General features: G+C 48.5%; 1 protein-coding gene across 4 annotated transcripts in view; it reads left to right on the top strand.

Moving 5' to 3' along the window:
• HNF4A (hepatocyte nuclear factor 4 alpha) overlaps positions 1 to 18954 on the top strand; it is a gene marked incomplete at both ends in the record, with an annotated part of 72124 nt that overhangs the window by 11744 nt on the left and 41426 nt on the right. For 2 of the 4 annotated variants that reach the window (XM_080716264.1, XM_080716262.1), the window contains one exon: positions 17944 to 17983. The exons of the other annotated variants lie outside the window; for them this stretch is intronic. In XM_080716264.1, coding sequence (XP_080572390.1) covers positions 17944 to 17983 — 40 coding nt within the window. Of the gene's footprint in view, positions 1 to 17943; positions 17984 to 18954 lie in introns of those variants that run through there. 4 annotated transcript variants of the gene reach the window in all.

Raw genomic sequence — 18954 nt, 5'->3', positions numbered from 1 at the left:
CACACTCCCCCCTCGCCACGCTGGAGAAGCCCGGAGACCAACCAAGCAGCCTGGGTTTCCACCCCAGGGTGCTTCGAGGTTGAGGCCTCTGGAGGGGCAGCCTGCCGGCCCTCCGCACTTGCTTAACCCAGGCACCTCATGACTGCCCTGGGGACTGGCTTCCGGGTGAGATTTTGTTTTGTTTTTGGTGCTAGGGATTGAACCCTGCGGCATTCTACCTTCTAGCTATGCCTCTAGCCCTTGTTATTTTGAAAGTGGGTCTTTTGGGCAGGGTGTGGCGGGGCAGTCCTGATATCACAGCAGTTGGGAGGTAGAGACCTGAGGATTTCAGGTTCTGGGCTTACCTCTGCAATGTAGTGAGACTCTGTCTCAAAATAAAAAATCAGCTGGGTGTGGTGGCCCACACTTGTAATTCCAGCGTTTGGAAGGCCAAGACCGAAGGATCCTGCAGGTTCGCAGCCAGCCTCAGCTACTTAATGAGGCCCTCCTGCAATTTAGTGAGACCCTGTTTCAAAATAAAGAATAAAAAAATAAGGCTGGGGGTATAGTTCGGAGATAGGTTGCCCCTGTTTTCAATCTCCAGTACTACATAAACAAACAATAGGGCTGGGAGTATAGCTCAGAGGTAGAAATCACTTAGGTTCCATCCCCAATACCAGAAGAAAAAAATAAAAATAAAAAAATGGCATCCCAATTCCAGTGTGGTGGTACATGCCTGTAGTCCCAGTATTTGGGAGGCTGGGATAGGAGGATCACAGGTTCATGGCCAGCTTCTGCAACTAAGTGAGGCCAGTACTGCAAAAAAAAAAAAAAAAAAGAAAAGAAAGAAAGAAAGAAAAGGAAAAAAGAAATAAAATAGGGCTGAAGGTGTAGCTCAGAACTAGAATGCCCTAGGTCCAGTCTCTAGCATTACAAAAATAAATAAATAAATAAATAAATAAATAAATAAATAAATAAATAAGCCAGGCATGGTGGCGCAGGCTTGTAATCCCAAGCGCTTGGGAGGCTGAGACAGGAGAATCTCACAGGTTCGACGCCAGCCTCAGCTACTGAGTGAGCCTCTCAGCAACTTAGTGAGACCCTGTTTCCAAATAAAGTATAAAATAGGTCTGGGAGTATAGCCCAGAGGTAGAAAAGCCCTTGGGTTCCACCCCAGTACCACAAAAAATAACAAAACTTAATTAATTAATTAATTAATTAAAAATGGAATTGACTGCTAACTTCTAAAAATCCTGACTTCCAGATTCTTTAAAAAAAAAAAAAAATGGAAAGCTTCAGTACACGGATTTCCCCCTGGTCGCGAGGCAGTGGTCTGCGGGAACTTGGTTGCCTGCTCCCTCTCCAGTTCACCACGGTCCTCCCCGTTCCTTGGGGTCTCTAGGCTGATTTATATTACTGAATGCAAACTGCTGTGTTTGCTGTGTTGTTTCTTCGAGAAGAAAATTGCTCATACGCCATCTGTTTCACCTACTTCCCATCACCTGTCTGCGAGGGCACTTGTGTTTGGGGCCCTGACTGCTAAGACCAGGGGAAGCTAATTATAGGTACCAACACTCTCCTGTTTCATAGGCTAATTTTACTCATTTATTTTGTGTGTGTGGTGCTAGGGATTGAACCCAGGGGTATTCTACCTCTGAGACACCCCCCACCCTTAGTTATTTGTTTATTTATTTATTTATTTATTTTGCGGGTCTGCGGATGGAACCCAGGGGCATTTGACCTCCAAGCTACACCCACTGCCCTATTTTTTATTCTTTATTTTGAAACAGGGTCTCACTAAGTTGTGGAGGGCCTCACTAAGTAGCCAAGGCTGTCCGTGAACCATGATCCTTTGGTCTTAGCCTCCTGAATGCTGGGATTACAGGCATGTACCACCATGCCCAGCAAGATGTACTGTTTTATTTTATTTCTTTTTTGTGGTACTGGGATTAGAACCCAGGGCCATTCTACCTCTGAGCTATACCCCCAGCCGTGTGTGTGTGTGTGTGTGTGTGTGTGTGTGTGTGTGTGTGGTATTGGGGGGTGGAATCCAGGGTTTTTTCTACCTCTGGACTATACTCCCAGTCCTATTCTATACTTTAGTTGGAAACAGGGTCTCACTAAGTTGCTGAGAGCCTCACTAAAAGCTGAGGCTGGCTTTGGACCTGTGCGATCCTCCTGTTTCAGCCTCCCAAGCGCTGGGATTACAAACCCGTGCCACCACGCCCGGCTCTTGTTCTTTATTTTGAAGCAGGGTCTCACTGAGTTGCAGAGGGCCTCACTAGTAGTAGCTGAGGCTGTCCGTGAACCGCGATCCTCCTGTCTCAGCCTCCCAAGCGCTGGGATTACAAGCATATGTCACCACGCCCGGCCGAGTTGTACTGTTTTAAATGTGACTTCTAGAACATACATGATTATACCTGTGACTCATATATTTTTACAGGACAAGGCCAATCTAGTTCCTTGGATTCTGTGGCACCGACCCAATTCCCTGCTAACTAACTCATCTGTCTCTATTTTCTATTTTATTTATTTATTTAATTATTTTGCGGTGCTAAACCTCGTATCTATGACTGGGTCTTCTCCCCCCCCCACACACACACACACAATTGTCTTTGGTGCCCCTGCCCTGGTTGCTGGGGCCCGGCCACCTCTCTATCAGGACCCAGGCTCCAGAACGCCAGGCTGGCCTTCTAGAATTCTCCAGGGTGGGAAATCTCAGGCCCAGCCCCCAGCTGGCAGCCTTTGTTTTTTCTTGATCAGATATTCACACAAAACAATGGCTAATTTGAAACTTAATTATACACTCATTCTTCTGTCTGCAGCCTGCTAAATGAATCCCAAAGCCAGCGATTTGGAGGGTGGAGTTGGGGTGGAGAGATATTTACTTTCTCCCTTCTGCTGGGCGGGGCAGAGCAGGTTGAGTGTCTACACTGAAGTCTACAGTGAGGGCGCTTTCAGAGCAGACGGTGTGGGCAGCTCCTCTGAGAATCCCCAGGGCCTGGGGTGGCTGGGGAAGGAAGCGTTTGGCAGGGTGGAGGATGTCTTTCAGACGAGGCCTGTGGTAGTGGCTGAGAACCTGTGGGGCCTGGGAGACCAGGGTCAGAACTACACCTGCTGTATGACCTTGGACAGGTGACTTGACTTCTCTGGCCTCCAATCTTCAGTAAAATGAGGATGTTCATGAGAATAGAACCGTTCCCACCTTAGCGAGGAGTTCAAGGACATTTAGCATATGGCTTTATACATCAAGTCACTGGGATTGCAGGTGTGCGCCCCACGACCAGCTGTGTGTGTGTGTTTTGCTGGGGATGGAACCCAGGGGCAGTCTACCTCCAAGCTACACCCCCAACCCTATCTTATTTTTATTTTGAAACAGGCTTACTAGGTTGAGAGTCTTACTACTATTGATGAGGCTGTCCTCAAATCTGTGATCCTCCTCAGTCTCCCAAGTACTGGGGTTACAGGCTCGCACCTCCACACCCGGGTCCAGCTGTTTGTTTTCATGAGAAATACAGCATCGCCGGGCGTGGTGATGCACACTTGTAATCCCAGCGCTTGGGAGGCTGAGACAGGAGGATCGCACGGGTTCAAAGCCAGCCTCAGCTACTTAGTGAGGCTCCCAGCAACTTAGTGAGACCCTGTTTCCAAATAAAGTATAAAATGAGTCTAGGAGTGTAGCCTGGAGGTAGAAAAGCCCCTGGGTTGCACCCTTAGTACCACACACACACAAAAAAAAGAAATACATTATCATTTTAGATTTAGAGCAGCGATGGCCTCCCTGAGCCCATCACCTGCCCCTCAGCTCAGAGATGACCACTCTCTCAACATCTGTTGATTTATTGTTACTGGCCACACACCTGCAGTCCTCCTGTCTCAGCCTCCCGAGTACCAGAGGCATTCAAGCTATACCCTCCCCCAGGCCTATTTTATTTTATTTATTTATTTTTGTGGTGCTGGGGATGGAACCCAGAGGCTTTCTACCTCTGGGCTACACTCCCAGACCCATTTTATATTTTATTTGGAAACAGGGTCTCACTAAGTTGCTGAGAGCCTCACTAAGTAGCTGAGGCTGGCTTCGAACCCGCGCGATCCTCCTGTCTCAGCCTCCCAAGCGCTGGAATTATAAACGTGCGCTACCACTCCTCGCTCTATTTTTTTGTTTTTTTTTTTAATTTTGAGACAGGGCCTCACTAAATTTTTGAGGCCGGGCTCGAATCTGCAATATTTTTTCTCAGCCTCCCAAGTACTGGGATCACAGATGTACACCACCATGTCCTGCTATACACAACATTTTATTTATTTGTGTGTGCTCGTGTGTGTGTGTGTGTGTGTGTGTGCACGCATGTGCATTGGTGTATGTTACTAGGGATGGAACCCAGGGGTGTTCTACCTGTGAACTACACCCTCAGCCCTTTTTTATTTTTATTTTGAAACAAGGTCTCACTCAGTTGCAGAAGGCCTCATTATAGTTGCTGAGGCTGACCTTGAACCTGCGATACTCCTGTCTCAGTCTCCCAAAGTATTGGGATCACAGGTGTGTGATCCCAATGTGTGTGTGCCACCACATCCAGCCATTCACAGCATTATAAATTACCTTTTTTCTTTTTTTTTTTTTTGGTGGTACTGGGGTTCCTGGAAACCCTTCTACCTCTGGGCTACACTCCCAGACCTATTTTTATACTTTTTTTTTTTTTTTTTTTTGGTGGTACTGGGGGTGGAACTCAGAGGCTTTCTACCTCCAGGCTATACTCACAGACCTTTTTAATATTTTATTTGGAAACAGGGTCTCACTAAGTTGCTGAGAGCCTCACTAAGTAGCTGAGGCTGGCTTCAAACTCGTGCAATCCTCCTGTCTCAGCCTCCCAAGAACAGGGATTACAAGCGTGCGCCACCACCCCTGGAGTATTTTTATACTTTTTTAAAATTTGGAAACAGGGTCTCTTAAGCCTGCGAGGCTTAGAACCTGCGCGATCCTCCTGTCTCTGCCTCCCAGGCGTGGCGTGCGCCACCACAGCCTATAAATGACATTTTAAATGACAGTGTTAGCTGGGCGTGGTGGCGCAAGTTTGTAATCCCAGTGCTTGGGAGGCTGAGACTGGATCACAGGTTTGTGGCCAGCCTCAGCTACTTAGTGAGGCCCCCTACAACTTATTGAGACCCTGCTTCAAAATAAAGAATAAAAAATAAGGTTTAGGGTGTAGCTCGGAGGTCGAATGCCCCTGAGTTAAATTCTCATAACACACACACACACACACACACACACACACACACACACACACCACACCACACCACACACACACGCACACTAAAATAAAAGAATGACAGTGCTGTCGCTGACAATATTCTGCCACTCAGCCACTTCCCCGGCCCCAGTTCAATTTTCAAACAAAGAGCCAGAGAAAGAAACAGTTGAAGCTAACTTTAATGATATATTTTATTGAATTCAATATATCTGTAATATCATCTCAATACCTAATCAATAAATACATACTTTTTTTGTGGTACTGGGGATTGAACCCAGGGGCATTCTGCCTCCAAGCTCTACCCCCAGCACTGTTATTATCCTTTATTTTGAATCAGTGTCTCACTAAGTTGTGTGTGGAGAACCTCACAAAGTAGCCGAGGCTGGCTGTGAGCCTGCGATCCTCCTGTCTTAGTCTCCCAAGTACCACGCTCAGCTTAATAAAAATATTTAATTAGATATTTTTTAATTCCTTTATATCAAGTCTTCAAAATACCAGTTGTATTATATTATATTTTATTTGCAGTACTGGGGATGGAACCCCAGCCCGATTTTTATTATTTTTTTGAAACCGGGTCTCACTGAGTTGGCGAGGGCCTCACTAAGTAGCTGAGGCTGTCCGTGAACCGCAATCCTCCAGGTCTCAGCCTCCCGAATGCTGGGATTACAAGCGTGCGCCACCACGCCCGGCCCGCTTGGATTTTAACGAGGGCAAGCACCATTGTATTTTGAGTGTTTGCAATTTGTAAGCAGTGTGCTAACCAGCCTTGCCCTATTGAGCTTTTAACTGAAATTTCTTTTTCTTTTTTCTTTCTTTTTTTCTTTTTTGCGGGTCTGGAGATGGAACCCAGGGGCATTCTACCTCCGAGCTACAACCCCATCCCTATTTTTTATTCTTTATTTTGAAACAGGGTCGCACTGAGTTGCAGAGGGCCTCACTAAGTATCTGAGGCTGTCCGCGAACCGCGATCCTCCTCTCTCAGCCTCCTGAAGGCTGGGATTACAAGCGTGTGCCACCACCACGCCCAGTTTTAACTGAAATTTCATTAAATTTATTAATTAATTTTGGAAGAGTTGATACTCTGCTATTTAATGAATCTTTTAACCTTGACCATAGTTGCTTTTATATAAGTCCTCATTTGTATAGGTCTTCCTTTGTTTTTTTTTTTAAATTAAATTTGATCATTTTAACATAAGCAAGTTGTATTTTTTAAAAATCCCAAGTACTGGGATTACAGGCATGTACTATTATTTCTGGATTAAATTGCATCTTATAGCCAAGTGTGGCGGTGCATGCTTATAATACCAGTACTTGGGAGGCTGACACAGGAAAATAACAAGTTTGCGGCCAGCCTCAGCTACTTAGTGAGGCCCTCTGCAACTCAGTGAGACCTCGTTTCAAAATAATATCTAGCTGGGTGTGGTGGCACATGCTTGTAATCCCAGCGCTTGGGAGGCGGAGACAGGAGGATCGAGCAGGTTTGAAGTCAGCCTCGCTGGCTTAAGAGACCCTGTTTCCAAATAAAAATAATATAAAAAATGGGTCTGAAAGTGTAGCCCGGAGGCAGAAGGGTTTCCAGGAACCCCAGTACCATAAATAAATAAATAAATAAGAATATCTGCAACTCAGTGAGACCTGGTTTCAAAATAAAGAATAAAAATTAGGGCAGGGGGTGTAGCCCAGACATCGAATACCCCTGGGTTCCATCCCCAGACCTGAAAAAAAAAAAAAAAGAATAAAAAATAGCTTAGAGGTAGAGTGCCCCAGTACCACCAAAAATAAATGAATGAATGAATAAATAAATAAATAGCATCTTCTGATACTAGTATATACAAACTAACTGATCTTAAGATATTGAAAACATATCTACAGGCTTGCTGAATTATCTAGGAGGTCTGTTTTTTTGTCTTGTCTTATTGCATTGGTAGGGACTCTGCTAAAACAGCAAATTGCAGTAGTAATGAGGGTCTGTAAGGGAGGGTTGAGTTTGTCCAGGTGCAACCGAGATACACATTAGCCGCAGCTGAACCAGCCGGGAAGTTTGCTCCTTACTTTTGTAAAGGGCTCAAAGTAGGCCCCTGAGGTCACTGTGGGAGCCCTTCCCCTGACCAGCCTCAGAATCCCAGGCTCCTTCCAGCCGCTGTTCCTCCATCCCATGGAGGTCTTTGTCTTCATGGTCCAATGTGGCTGCCAGAGCTCCAGCCAGACATCCATGTTCATGGCAGAAAGACGAGACGAAGAACAGAGAAGAAAATGTTAAAGTCATGTTCTAACTGTCTTTAAGAAAAGTTCCTGGAAGCCAGGCACAGTGGCCCACTTGGGAGGCTGAGACAGGAGGATCGCAGGAAAACATAAACTTATATACTATGGGACAACTTAGAGCTCTTGCCCAGGGCAACCTTATTTTGTTTCTGACTTTAAAAGGACACTTTGACCCCCACCCCTTGTTTTGGTACTTGGAGTTGAACCCAGGAGCATTCTACCTCTGAACTAAACTTTCAGTTCTAGTTTTAATTTTGAAATAGTGTCTCACTAAGTTATCGAGGGTCTTGTTAAATTGCTGAGGCAGGCCTTGAACTTGTGATCCTCCTGTCTCAGTCTCCCAAATACTGGGATTACAGACATCCTCCACCATGCCAAGCACTTTGACTTTTTTGGGGGGGGGGTACTGGGGATGGAACCCAGGAACAATCTACCTTTGAGCTGCACTCCCAGCCCTATTTATTTTTTATTCTTTTATTTTAAAACAGGGTCTCACTGAGTTGCAAAGGGCCTAAGTATCTGAGGCTGTCTGTGAACCCGATCCTACTGTCTCAGCCTCCCAAATGCAGGGATTACAAGCGTGCACCACCACGCCCAGCTTGACCCTTTTAAGTATGATATCTGCTTGAGGGTTTTGGGAGATAATATTGAGCTGTTAAAAGAAAGCTTCTATCTGGGCGTGGTGGCGCACGCTTGTAATCCCCGTGCTTGGGAGGCTGAGACAGGAGGATCGCGCAGGTTCGAAGCTAGCCTCAGCTACTTAGTGAGGCGCTCAGCAACTTAGTGAGACCCTGTTTCCAAATAAAATATAAAATAGGTCTGGGAGTATAGCCTGGAGGTAGAAAGCCTCTGGGTTCCACCCCCAGTACCACACACACACAAATTTTTTTTTCTTCTAAATAAGTTAGCAGCTTGTTCATTTCTCCTCCTCCTCCTCCTCCTCCTCCTCCTCCTCCTCCTCCTCCTCCTCCTCCTCCTCCTTCTCCTTCTCCTCCTTCTTCTTCTGGTACTGGGGATGGAACCCAGGGACATTCTACCTCTGAGCTACATCCCCAGTCCTATTTTTTATTCTTTATTTTGAAACAGGGCCTCACTAAGTTGTGGAGGGCCTCACTAAAAAGCCGAGGCCGGCCACAAACCTGTGTACTGGGATTACAAGCTTGTGCCACCATGCCTGACCTTTTTTTTTTTCTTCTGTTTATTAATTTTTTGGGGTTGTGTGTGTGGGTGCACTGGGGATTGAACCCAGGGGTATTCTATCTCTGAACTACATCCTCAGCCCGATTTCTTTTTTCTTTTTTGAGGTACTAGGGATGGAACCCTTCTACCTCCGGCCTACACTCCCAGACCTGTTTTATATTTTTATTTGGAAAGAGAGTCTCTTAAACCAGAGAGGCTGGCTTCGAACCTGCCTGATCCTCCTGTCTCCGCCTCCCAAGCGCAGGGATTACAAGCGTGCACCACCACGCCCGGTGAACCCAGGGGCATTCTGTACCTCCAAGTTATACCACCAGACCTAATTTTTATTCTTTATTTTGAAACAAGATCTCACTGAGTTGCAAAGGGCCTCACTAGTAGTAGCTGAGGCTGTATGCGAACCGCGGTCCTCCTGTCTTAGCCTCCCAAATGCTGAGATTACAAGTGTGTGCCACCACGCCTGGCTCTGATTTTTTTTTTTTTTTTAATAATTTGGAAACAGGGTCTCATTAAATTGTGGAGGCTGGCTTCAAACCTGTAAAACCAACCACGATTGTCCTATTACATGCATTTTAACAAATGTAATTGTTCCTGTTACAACTAAAGCCAATGACAGTTGTCCATGTACGGTCCTTTTGGGCAAGGATGCTGCGGGCCTCGGCTCAGCTGACCTGAGTGCTAGGTTCTCACTAGTGGCACATAGATGAGGCTTGGGCGGCTGCCATTAAGGAAAACATCTAGGACTTGGTCATTTCACCTGCTGCCCAGGTAGCTTTCTCTGTCCACACTGTCTAGGTGATTGACTGATTGATTGACTGATTAATTTTGTGGTATTGGGTGGGGGCTGAACCCAGGGGGTATTCTATCTCTGAGCTATATCCCTAGCTGGATTTTATTATTTTATTATTTTTTATTTTTGATGGTACTAGGAGTGGAACCCAGAGGCTTTCTACCTCCGGGCTATACTTCCAGACCTATTTTATATTTTATTTGGAAATAGGGTCTCACTAAGTAGCCGAGGCTGGCTTCGAACTTGTGCGATCCTCCTGTCTCAGCCTCCCAAGCGCAGGGATTACAAGTGTGCGCCACCACGCCCGGCTTGGATTTTATTTTTTTATTTTGAAACAGTGTCTTGCTAAGTTGCTTAGGGCCTCAATAAATTTCTGAGGCTGGTCTCTAGCCTGTGATCGTCCTGTCTCAGGCTCCCGAGTACTGGGACTACAGGCGTGCGCCACCACGCCCGGCTACGTGGAGGATGTTTCATTCTTCTCCTGTGAGTTCAAACACTTCCTCAAAGTCACGTGGATCTTGGCCCTGCCCTCATTTATGGCTGAGGCTCCACAGCACTCACCTGCGCTCGGCACAGTTCTATTCCTCTGTATACATCCACACTGAGAATCCCACAACCCAAACGCACACACAGCATCACCCACATTTTGCACATATGAGAACAAGACACAGGATTAGGGTGCAGCTCAGTGGTCGAGCACTTGCTTAGCGTGTATGAGACAGGAGGATGCAGGTCTGAGGCCAGCCTTAGCCACGTAGCAAGACCTCCAAAGTAAAAATAAAATAAAAATAAAGTAGGCTTGAGAGTGTAGCTCGGGGGGGGGGGCAGAATGCCCCTAGATTCGATCTCTAGTACAAAGAGACGGAGACAGAGAAAGTGGGTATGGTGGTCATGCTTATTTATAATCCCAGCACTTGGGAGGCTGAGACAGGAGGATCGCAGGTTTGAGGTCAGTTTCAGCAACTTAGCAAGACCCTGTTGTTAAATAAAAAGAATAAGGCTGGGGATGTGGCTTGGAGGTAGAATGCCCCTGGGTTCGGTCCCCAGTGTCTGTCTCACACACACACACACACACACACACACACACACACACACACGGGAAAGGAACAAAAAGGGAAAAAGGATGAAAAAGAAAATAGATACAGAGCAGTAATTACTTGTTTTCCTATTACTTTTTTATTTTTATTTATTTTATTTTATTTTATTTTTATGGGTCTGGGGATGGAACCCAGGGTCATTCGACCTCTGGGCTACACCTACTGCCCTATTTTTTTTTTTTTTTTTTTTAGTGGTACTGGGGATGGAACCCAGGGGCCTTCTACCTCCGGGCTATACTCTCAGACATAAAAAAATATATATATATATATATTTTTTTTCTTTCTTTTTTTTTTTTTGTTGTACTGGGAATGGAACCCAGGGGCCTTCTACCTCCGGGCTATACTCCAAGACCTATTTTATATTTTATTTGGAAACAGGGTCTCTTAAACCAGCTGAGGCTGGCTTCGAACCTGCACGATCCTCCTGTCTCAGCCTCCCAAGCGTGGGGATTACAAGCGTGCGCCACCACGCCCGGCCACTGCCCTATTTTTTATTCTTTATTTCGAAACTGGGTCTCATTGAGTTGCAGAGGGCCTCACTAAGTAGCTGAGGCTGTCTGCGAAATACAATCCTCCGGCCTCAGCCTCCTGATTGCTGGGATTACAAGTGTGCGCCACCACGCCCGGCTACTTTTTATTTATTTATGATGTTAATGTTTTACTTGGTAGTAATTAAGTTTTCTTCTATTACAAACCTAGGTAAAAAGAAGTGAGTGGGATGTAAGGAAAATGTCATGTAATAGTAGAGGGATCTATCTTTCTTTCTTTCTTGTACTGGGGGTGGAACGCAGGGGCTTTTCTACCTCCAGACTACACTCCCAGACCTGTTTTATACTTTAGTTGGAAACAGGGTCTCACCAAGTTGCTGAGAGCTTCACTAAATAGCTGAGGCTGGCCTTGAACCTGTGCGATCCTCCTGACTCAGCCTCCCAAGTGCGGGGATTACAAGCGTGCGCCACCATGCCCGGCAGTAGAGGTATTTTTAGATATGACAAGATTCATAATGGTCTTGGGGGTAAATCTCCGAAGCTTTGGAAAGACGAGAGTCAGGTCAAGTGAAGCTCAGCTGCTTCAACAAAAGCCGTCCTGAGTTTCAGAGGCTCTACACAGTGGCAGTTGATTGCTCTCTTACTGTGCACTTCCCTCCGGGGCCAGCAGGGGGCTCTCTCTTCCGCTAATGGTGTTAACATGGGCTTTCAGCACCTGCTCTTAACACTGCTGCCCAGTAAGATCCAGTTAGTATTCACTCGCATCTTCTTGTCCGAGACAAGTTGCATGGTCACGGCCAACTTGTAGGAAGCAATACAGTGCAGAGCTACCATGTGCCGGAGAGGAGAGAAGCCCGAAAGAGCTAGAAAGTCAGGCTGAGTTGGGACCCACTGGGTTCCTCTGACTTTCACCCCTGCGACCAGCCCCCCTCCGTGCAGCCTTCTGCACCCGCTCCCAGAGAAGGGTGTTTGCTCTCCTGGGGGAAGACAGCCTGACCACACCAGGGATAGCAGACGCTTCTCCCGGCCCAGCTCGGGTTCCTCTTGGCTGGGGTGACGTGCTGTTTTCTTGGTGGCTTCAGCTGAACTCGGTGGCCCCGTCTCTTTGAAGGGAAGTAAGGCAGTGTGGGCTGCGGTCGGCCTGGGATGTGGTTTGACACGGCTTTGCAAAGCCATCCCGGGAAGGGTGTCTCGGAAGGACCGAAAGTAAAAGGCAGGGTCCACGTGGGTGTGACTCCTCACACAGTGCTCAGTTACTTGGTGACTGGGAGGCTTCTTGGAGGAGTTTCTTTTTTTTTTTTTTTTAGGGTTTTGTGGGTTTTTTTGTTTTTTATTTATTTATTTTTAATTGGTGCATTGTAGTCACATATCAATCACATTGGAGTACAAGACTTGAGAGGATATACAAGCACACATCATCCAATCAGCCCTCATCCAGTCCCCATCCCATTCCCTCCCCCTCCCTGGATCCCATGCTTCTTTGGTGATTTACTTTGATACATTTGTTTATGTACTTCCTGTGTTTTAAAGAGGCTCCATCCTCCTCTATTCCATACCCTCTGATTGGTCACCTTAGTTGCTTCACTATAGGGTCCTTTCTATAGCTCGACCTCTTCCTGTTGCCCCTTTCCTCCTAGTTATTGCTGATTAGGGGAAGCATCTGATTTATATTTTCTGTGATATTTCTTTGTGCATGCCGTGTTACAAGTACCGATCCCACTCTTGACGGCCCCAGTAGTGGCCTGGCTACCCGGTGGACTGATCCAGACCTCGCTGGCTCAAGCAGCGGCCTTGCTTCATGGGAGGCCCCGATTCTGGTCTCGCTGGCCCCAGTAGTGGCCTTGCCTCACGGCAGGCTCCGATGCCGGCCATTGACCCCGGCACCGGCCTAACCCCTCAGCAGGCTCCGATCCCGGCCTCGCTGGCACCAGCACCGGCCTAACCCCTCGGCAGGCTCTGATCCCAGCCTCGGAGGCCCCAGTAGTGGCCTTGCCTCCTGTCAGGCTCCGATGCTTGCCGTTGGTTGGAGGAGTTTCTAACGTGGGGTTTGAGGTTGATGAGAGTCTCACCTGGATTTTTTTTCCTCCTTCGGTACTGGGGATGGAACCCAGGGCCATTCTACCTCCAAGCTACACCCCTGGCCCTGTTTTTTTTTTTTTTTTCTTTTCTTTATTTTTTGGGGGAAGATTTAAAGAAGTTTATTAAAAAGATAGAAACACAGAAGACAGGGGGGTGATTCAAGCAAATTCAGCCTTTATTCTTTATTTTGAAACAGGGTCTCACTGAGTTGCAGAGGGCCTCACTAAGTAGCTGAGGCTGTCCGCGAACTGCGATCCTCAGGTTTCAGCCTCCCGAATGCTGGGCTTACAAGCGTGCGCCACCACGCCCGGCTGCCCCTGGGTTTTTAATAACAACCTTAGATGATTCTTACGAACACTGGAATTTCTGAATTACTGAAAGAAAATTTCCTGCAAACCTAGAGGCTTAAACACACTGGTTCTCAGTAAGGGGAAATTTCAACCTTCAGGGGATTTTGTAAATATCTAGAGGATTTTGAGGTGTCACCTTGGGGGAGGGTTGTCACGGCTACTGACATCTAATGGGTTGAAGCCAGAGATGTTGCTAAGCAGCCTTCATCGCATCTGAACACACCAGCTCTTATTAATTCATTTATTCATTCATTCATTCATTCATTTTGGCACTAGGGATGGAACCCAGAGACATTCTACTTCCAAGCTACACCCACAGGCCAATTTTCATTTCTTATTTGGAAACAGGGTCTCACTAGGTTGTTGAGAGCCTCGCTAAATTGCTGAGGCTGGCTTCGAACCTGGGATTCTCCTGTCTCAGCCTCCCAAGTGCTGGGATTACAGGCGTGCGCCACCACGCCTAGCTATGCAATTTCAAATGAATAAAAACTGGTAAGAAGAAATAATAGGTATAGGAATAGGGAATATAAAGGTGAGGGATGCAGAGAACCTACATGAACATGTAAGAAAGTCCCCACAAAGAGAGTGAAAATTAAGTCTAGGTATGAAAGTTTGTTGTTTGCCAGTCGGGCAAAGAGCCAAGGAAACATCCCAGGTAGCAGGAGAAGGATGTGCAAAGGTCCCGAGACAGGAAGAAAAAAAAAAAAAAACCGAGATGGTCACCACGGGAAGTGGGGCCAAGGGGAGAGGAGAGATACAGGGACAGACAATGAGGCTGGGACCTGCCCCACAGTCTGTTGCAGAAGTTCTGTGAGCCTGGCTCTAAATGCACAGAAAGTCGTAAATGCCGAAGTCGGGGAGGGAGGAACCTGATCTGGTGGGTGGTGGGCAAGCCTGAATGGGAGAGAAAAATGAAACACGGCTGTAGACCTGCGGAGACGATGGCGCCTGCCACCGCCGGGTATGGCAGAGAAGAGATGGGTGATGGTGGAGATTCTAGACGCTGTCGGAGGTGGCAAAGACTGGCTGGTCTGAGGACCTGGCAGAGTCAGAAAGATAGCCACTCTAGAATTTACCCTTAGATAACCGGTGTGGGGAGCGGTGGCGCACACATTACGGATATTACTATTCTCTCCTAAGGACCAGGAAGGGAAAGAGAGGGGCCCTGCTGCACAAAGCTTCCAGTGTGCCTATCCCAACCAGGGTCACACTTTACCCACCCTCCCATACCCACACAGTTCTCATGGGGCGGGGATGATGCTTACTGGGAGCCATGCATCATTAAACAGGCCCCTGATGCTGTTTGGTGGCGAACACCTGTGATCCCTGTACTTGGGAGGCTGAGACGGGAGGATCGCGGATTGAGGATAGCCTCAGTAACCACTGAGACGTTTGTCAAACAAGAATAAGAAGAGGGCTGAGGGTGTAGCTTGGAGGTAGAAGGCCCCTGGGTTCAATCCCCAGTACCCCCTCCCATACACACACAGTTCCTGAGTGCAACGGTGGGCTTTGGCCTGGAGCCCACACAAAGCCTGGGAGCTTCCTCAAAGCACCTGCGCACAGATGTTGGGAACAGAAGTTTCCTAGATGTTGGAAACCAGCCCTGTGCAGACCTTGAGAGGTGGTTTCTAAGTCTTTTTGTTGCTGGGCGTGGTGGCGCACGCTTGTAATCCCTGCGCTTGGGAGGCGGAGACAGGATGATCGTGCAGGTTCGAAGCCAGCCTCTCTCTGGCTTAAGAGACCCTGTTTCCAAATAAAATATAAAAAATAGGTCTGGGAGTGTAGCCCGGAGGCAGAAGGGTTCCATCCCCAGTACCACCAATAAAATAAATCTTTTTGTTGTTGTGCTGGGGGATGAACCCAAGGACATTCTACCGCCAGGCTTATTTGTTTGTTTGTTTGTTTGTTTACTTAATTTTGAAACAGGGGCTCACTAAATGGTCGAGGCTGGCCTCGAACCTCCTAACCAGTCTCGGTTTCCCAAATACTGAGATTACAGGTGCCCACCACAGCACCAGCTCAAATCTTGCCTTTTGATTGGTGCGGTCATAGAGAGCTGTGATTGGTGATCGTGGGGGACTCTGGCTATAGGGAGACACGGAGAGCCTAGTTCTTCTGGGGCTGTGATTGGTGAAGGCCGCGTGACGTCTACGAGCTAGCTGCGAGTTTCGGAGTGCGAGTCCCCGCGTGGCCACTAGGGGGCGCGCGAGAAGCGCAAATCCGCCGGTGGGTAGCAGCCGCCTCCCGGGATGCCCTACTGGGGGCGTCCGGCTGGCTCGCCTGCTCTGGGGATGCGGCGGGGCGGGGAAAGTGAGTCAGGGCTCCCTGCCCTGGCCGGCTGGCCACGCTTGCCTGCCCAGCTCTTTGGGCCCCTTCCTCTGGCGCCCAGCCCCGCAGAGGACATTGGCTGACCCGAGGGGTGGGGCTGCGGGTTCGCGGAGGTTTGCAGAGGCTCAGATCCAAGCTGCAAAATTGCGGAGTGTATCCAGTGAGGCCTGCAGCCCCCTCCCGCACCTGCGCCTGGAGTTTTTCCTAAGGCGCAGGGCACTGGGTTACAGCTGTCCCCGCGGGGGAGGCCTGCGGCTCGCAGCGCCCTTTCTGCAGCCGCCCCAGCTGTGCGCACCTGCTGCTCATGGCCCTGAGCCGCCATTTGAAATTATGCTTGTTGGGAACTTCCCTGCGAGGTCTCTCTCCACCCGCCTGGCCACCGAGTGTTTGCTGTGTAAGGGAGGGACAGAGTTGCCACATATGAGCTGGGACTTGCGGCTACATTTGGATAAACGACAAACATTTTTTTTTCCATTGTTTTTTTTTTTCCGGTGTTACTGGGGATTGAACCCAGGGGCGTTCTACATCTGAACTACACCCTCAGCCCTATTTTATTTTATTTTGTGTGGTACTAGGGATTGAACCCAGGAGCTTTCTACCTCCAAGCTATACACCCAACCCTGTTTTATTCTTTATTTTTGAAACAGGGCTTCGCTAAGTTGCTGAGGCTGGTGGTGAACCTGTGATCCTCCGGTCTCGGCCTCCTAAGTACTGGGCTTACACTCATTCACCACCATATCCAGCTAAGTTAAAGATTTTTTTTTTTTTTGCAGTACTGGGATTGAACTTCACCAAGGGAATTCTAACTCTGAGCTACACCTCCAGACCTATGTTTTATTCTATATTTTGAAACAGGGTCTCACTAAGTTGCAGAAGGCCTCACTAAGTAGCTGAGGCTGGCCTCAAATCCAGATCCTCCTGTCTCAGTCTCCCAAGTACTGGGACTACAAGTGTGCGCCACCACACCTGGCTAAGTTAAAAAAAATTTAAAATTTAAAAAAAATTTAAAATTAAAAAAAAAATTCAATAATGCCATAATTCCAGTATTCCAATAACCCAAGCACCTGAGACGTGTTCTCAGTGGTAGAACACTTCCATAACATTTGAGAGGCCCTGGATTTCCAAACAAATCTTTTGTCTCCTTATTGATTGGCTGACCTACACGCCCCAACCTTTCTCTTTTTTATTTTGGGACAGGGTCTCCTTAAGTTGTCCAGGCTAGCCTTGAACCTGCAACCCTCTTGTCTCAGCATCCCGTTTATTGGGAACGCAGGCACATGTCACCACTCCAGGCTCAGCCAGTCCACATACATAAAGTACCAGCTGGGTCGTGGGATAATAAATGGTAAACAGGCCCCAGATAATTGCCAGCTGATTAGCCCCTTGGTGATCTAATGCGGGAGGACAGAGGAGCCCCGGAACCCGCCCCGTCGGGAGGACATCCAGGGACAGCTGCCCAGGATGGGGCTGAGAGGACGAGGAGGTGATGGGGGAGCGTGCCGTGCTCTGCCAGCGGCCCGGCCATGGGATCTGCAGGTGGCGGGGTTGGGGCAGATGTGCAGTGCGGATGGGGCGGTCGGAAGGAGCTGAGAAGGACTCTCACGTGAGCCCAGTGCCACCGTCCACCAGACAGACCCGGAGCGATGCCAGGGTGCCGCCGCTGTGCGCTCCCTAAGGATGGGGCCGTCTGAGAGGGAAAAGCCAAGCTTCTAACTTGGGTCCAACAGACTCCAAAGTTGGCACTCTTCTGCAACAGCCACGGAAGATGAAGAACTCGAGTCTCAAAGGCAGCAGGGCTCTCCCCCAGGGGCTGGCTGGCCGGTCCAGCAGAACACAGAGACAGCAAGAGGCCCGGGGCAGAATCAGGGCTCCGTGTCGCCGCTGTCTGGGTTGGGTCTCTAGAAGCCCCTTGCTGAGCCCCCTGGCTAATTCCTTGTATGGGTCCTGGACGGGTCGCAGTTACCATGGAGACCGCCTCCCCATCCCTGAAATCGCATTGTGACCAGCATTAAGGGATTAACTCTGCCCGCAGCCCTCGCAGGGTCCTGGGTGCCAGGGTGGCACAGGAGCTGGCCCAAGGATGAAGAGGTTGCCCACAGAGCGGGACCCCAGAGCACCGGGAGGAGGATGTCCGACGGGGGCCAGGGCTTCCCCCGGGACCCACCAGGTATGGTCCTGTCCCGCACCTGCCTGGAAGGAGCCTGGGGAGGCAGGAGGGAGATGGGAACTCAGGGAAGGAACCCAGACTAACCCAGACTTGGGAGCAGGAGGAACTCCATCCCCTCCCCGACCCAAGGCCAAGGGCCCTGACGGGTGAATGATGTTCTGGTCAGAGCAGGATCCAGGTCCCCCCAACAACATGAGGGGAGGCCCAGAGAGACTGCTTTAGGGGTACTCCAAGGCTGCCTGTCTAATCTTCACTTGGGGAGACTGCAGGAAAGTGGATTTCCCCAAAGTCAATGATCTGAACTAGGTCAAGAACCCAGAGGGAGCTGGGCATGGTGGTGTAGGTCTGTAATTTACTTTTTATTTGTTTTGGTAGTACTGGAAGTGGAACCCAGAGGCTTTCTCCCTCCGGGCTACACTCCCAGACCCATTTTATATTTTATTTGGAAACAGGGTCTCACTAAGTTGCTGAGAGCCTCACTAAGTAGCTGAGGCTGGCTTCGAACCCGCGCGATCCTCCTGTCTCAGCCACCCAAGCGCGGGGATTACAAGCGTGCGCCACCACGCCCGGCTAATCTACTTTTTATTTGAAAATAGGGTCTCACTAGGTTGCTGAAAGTCCCACTACTTGCTCGGGTTGTCCTCGAACCTGCGATCCCCCTGTCTCAACCTCCCAAGTGCTGGGATTACTGCAGTAACTTTGAAGAGACTCTGTCTCAAAATAAGGTATAAAGACTGCAGGCGTAGATCAGTGGTAGAGCATTCCTAGGTTCAATCTCCAGTACCACACACAAGAAAGTAAAAATTTTAACAAATTCGGTAAATAATCATCACACATATGTTAGTAATAGGACGGGTATGGCCAGGTGTGGTGGTGCACACCAGTACTTGGGAGGCTTAGATAGGAGGATCACAGGTTCGAGGCCAGCCTCAGCAACTTAGACGCTCAGCAATTCAGCAAGACCCTCTTTC

The sequence above is a fragment of the Muscardinus avellanarius genome, assembly GCF_963383645.1.
Source record: "Muscardinus avellanarius genome assembly, chromosome: 19".
Lineage (NCBI taxonomy): Eukaryota > Metazoa > Chordata > Mammalia > Rodentia > Gliridae > Muscardinus > Muscardinus avellanarius.
This window is presented reverse-complemented; position numbering and strand designations above follow the sequence as displayed.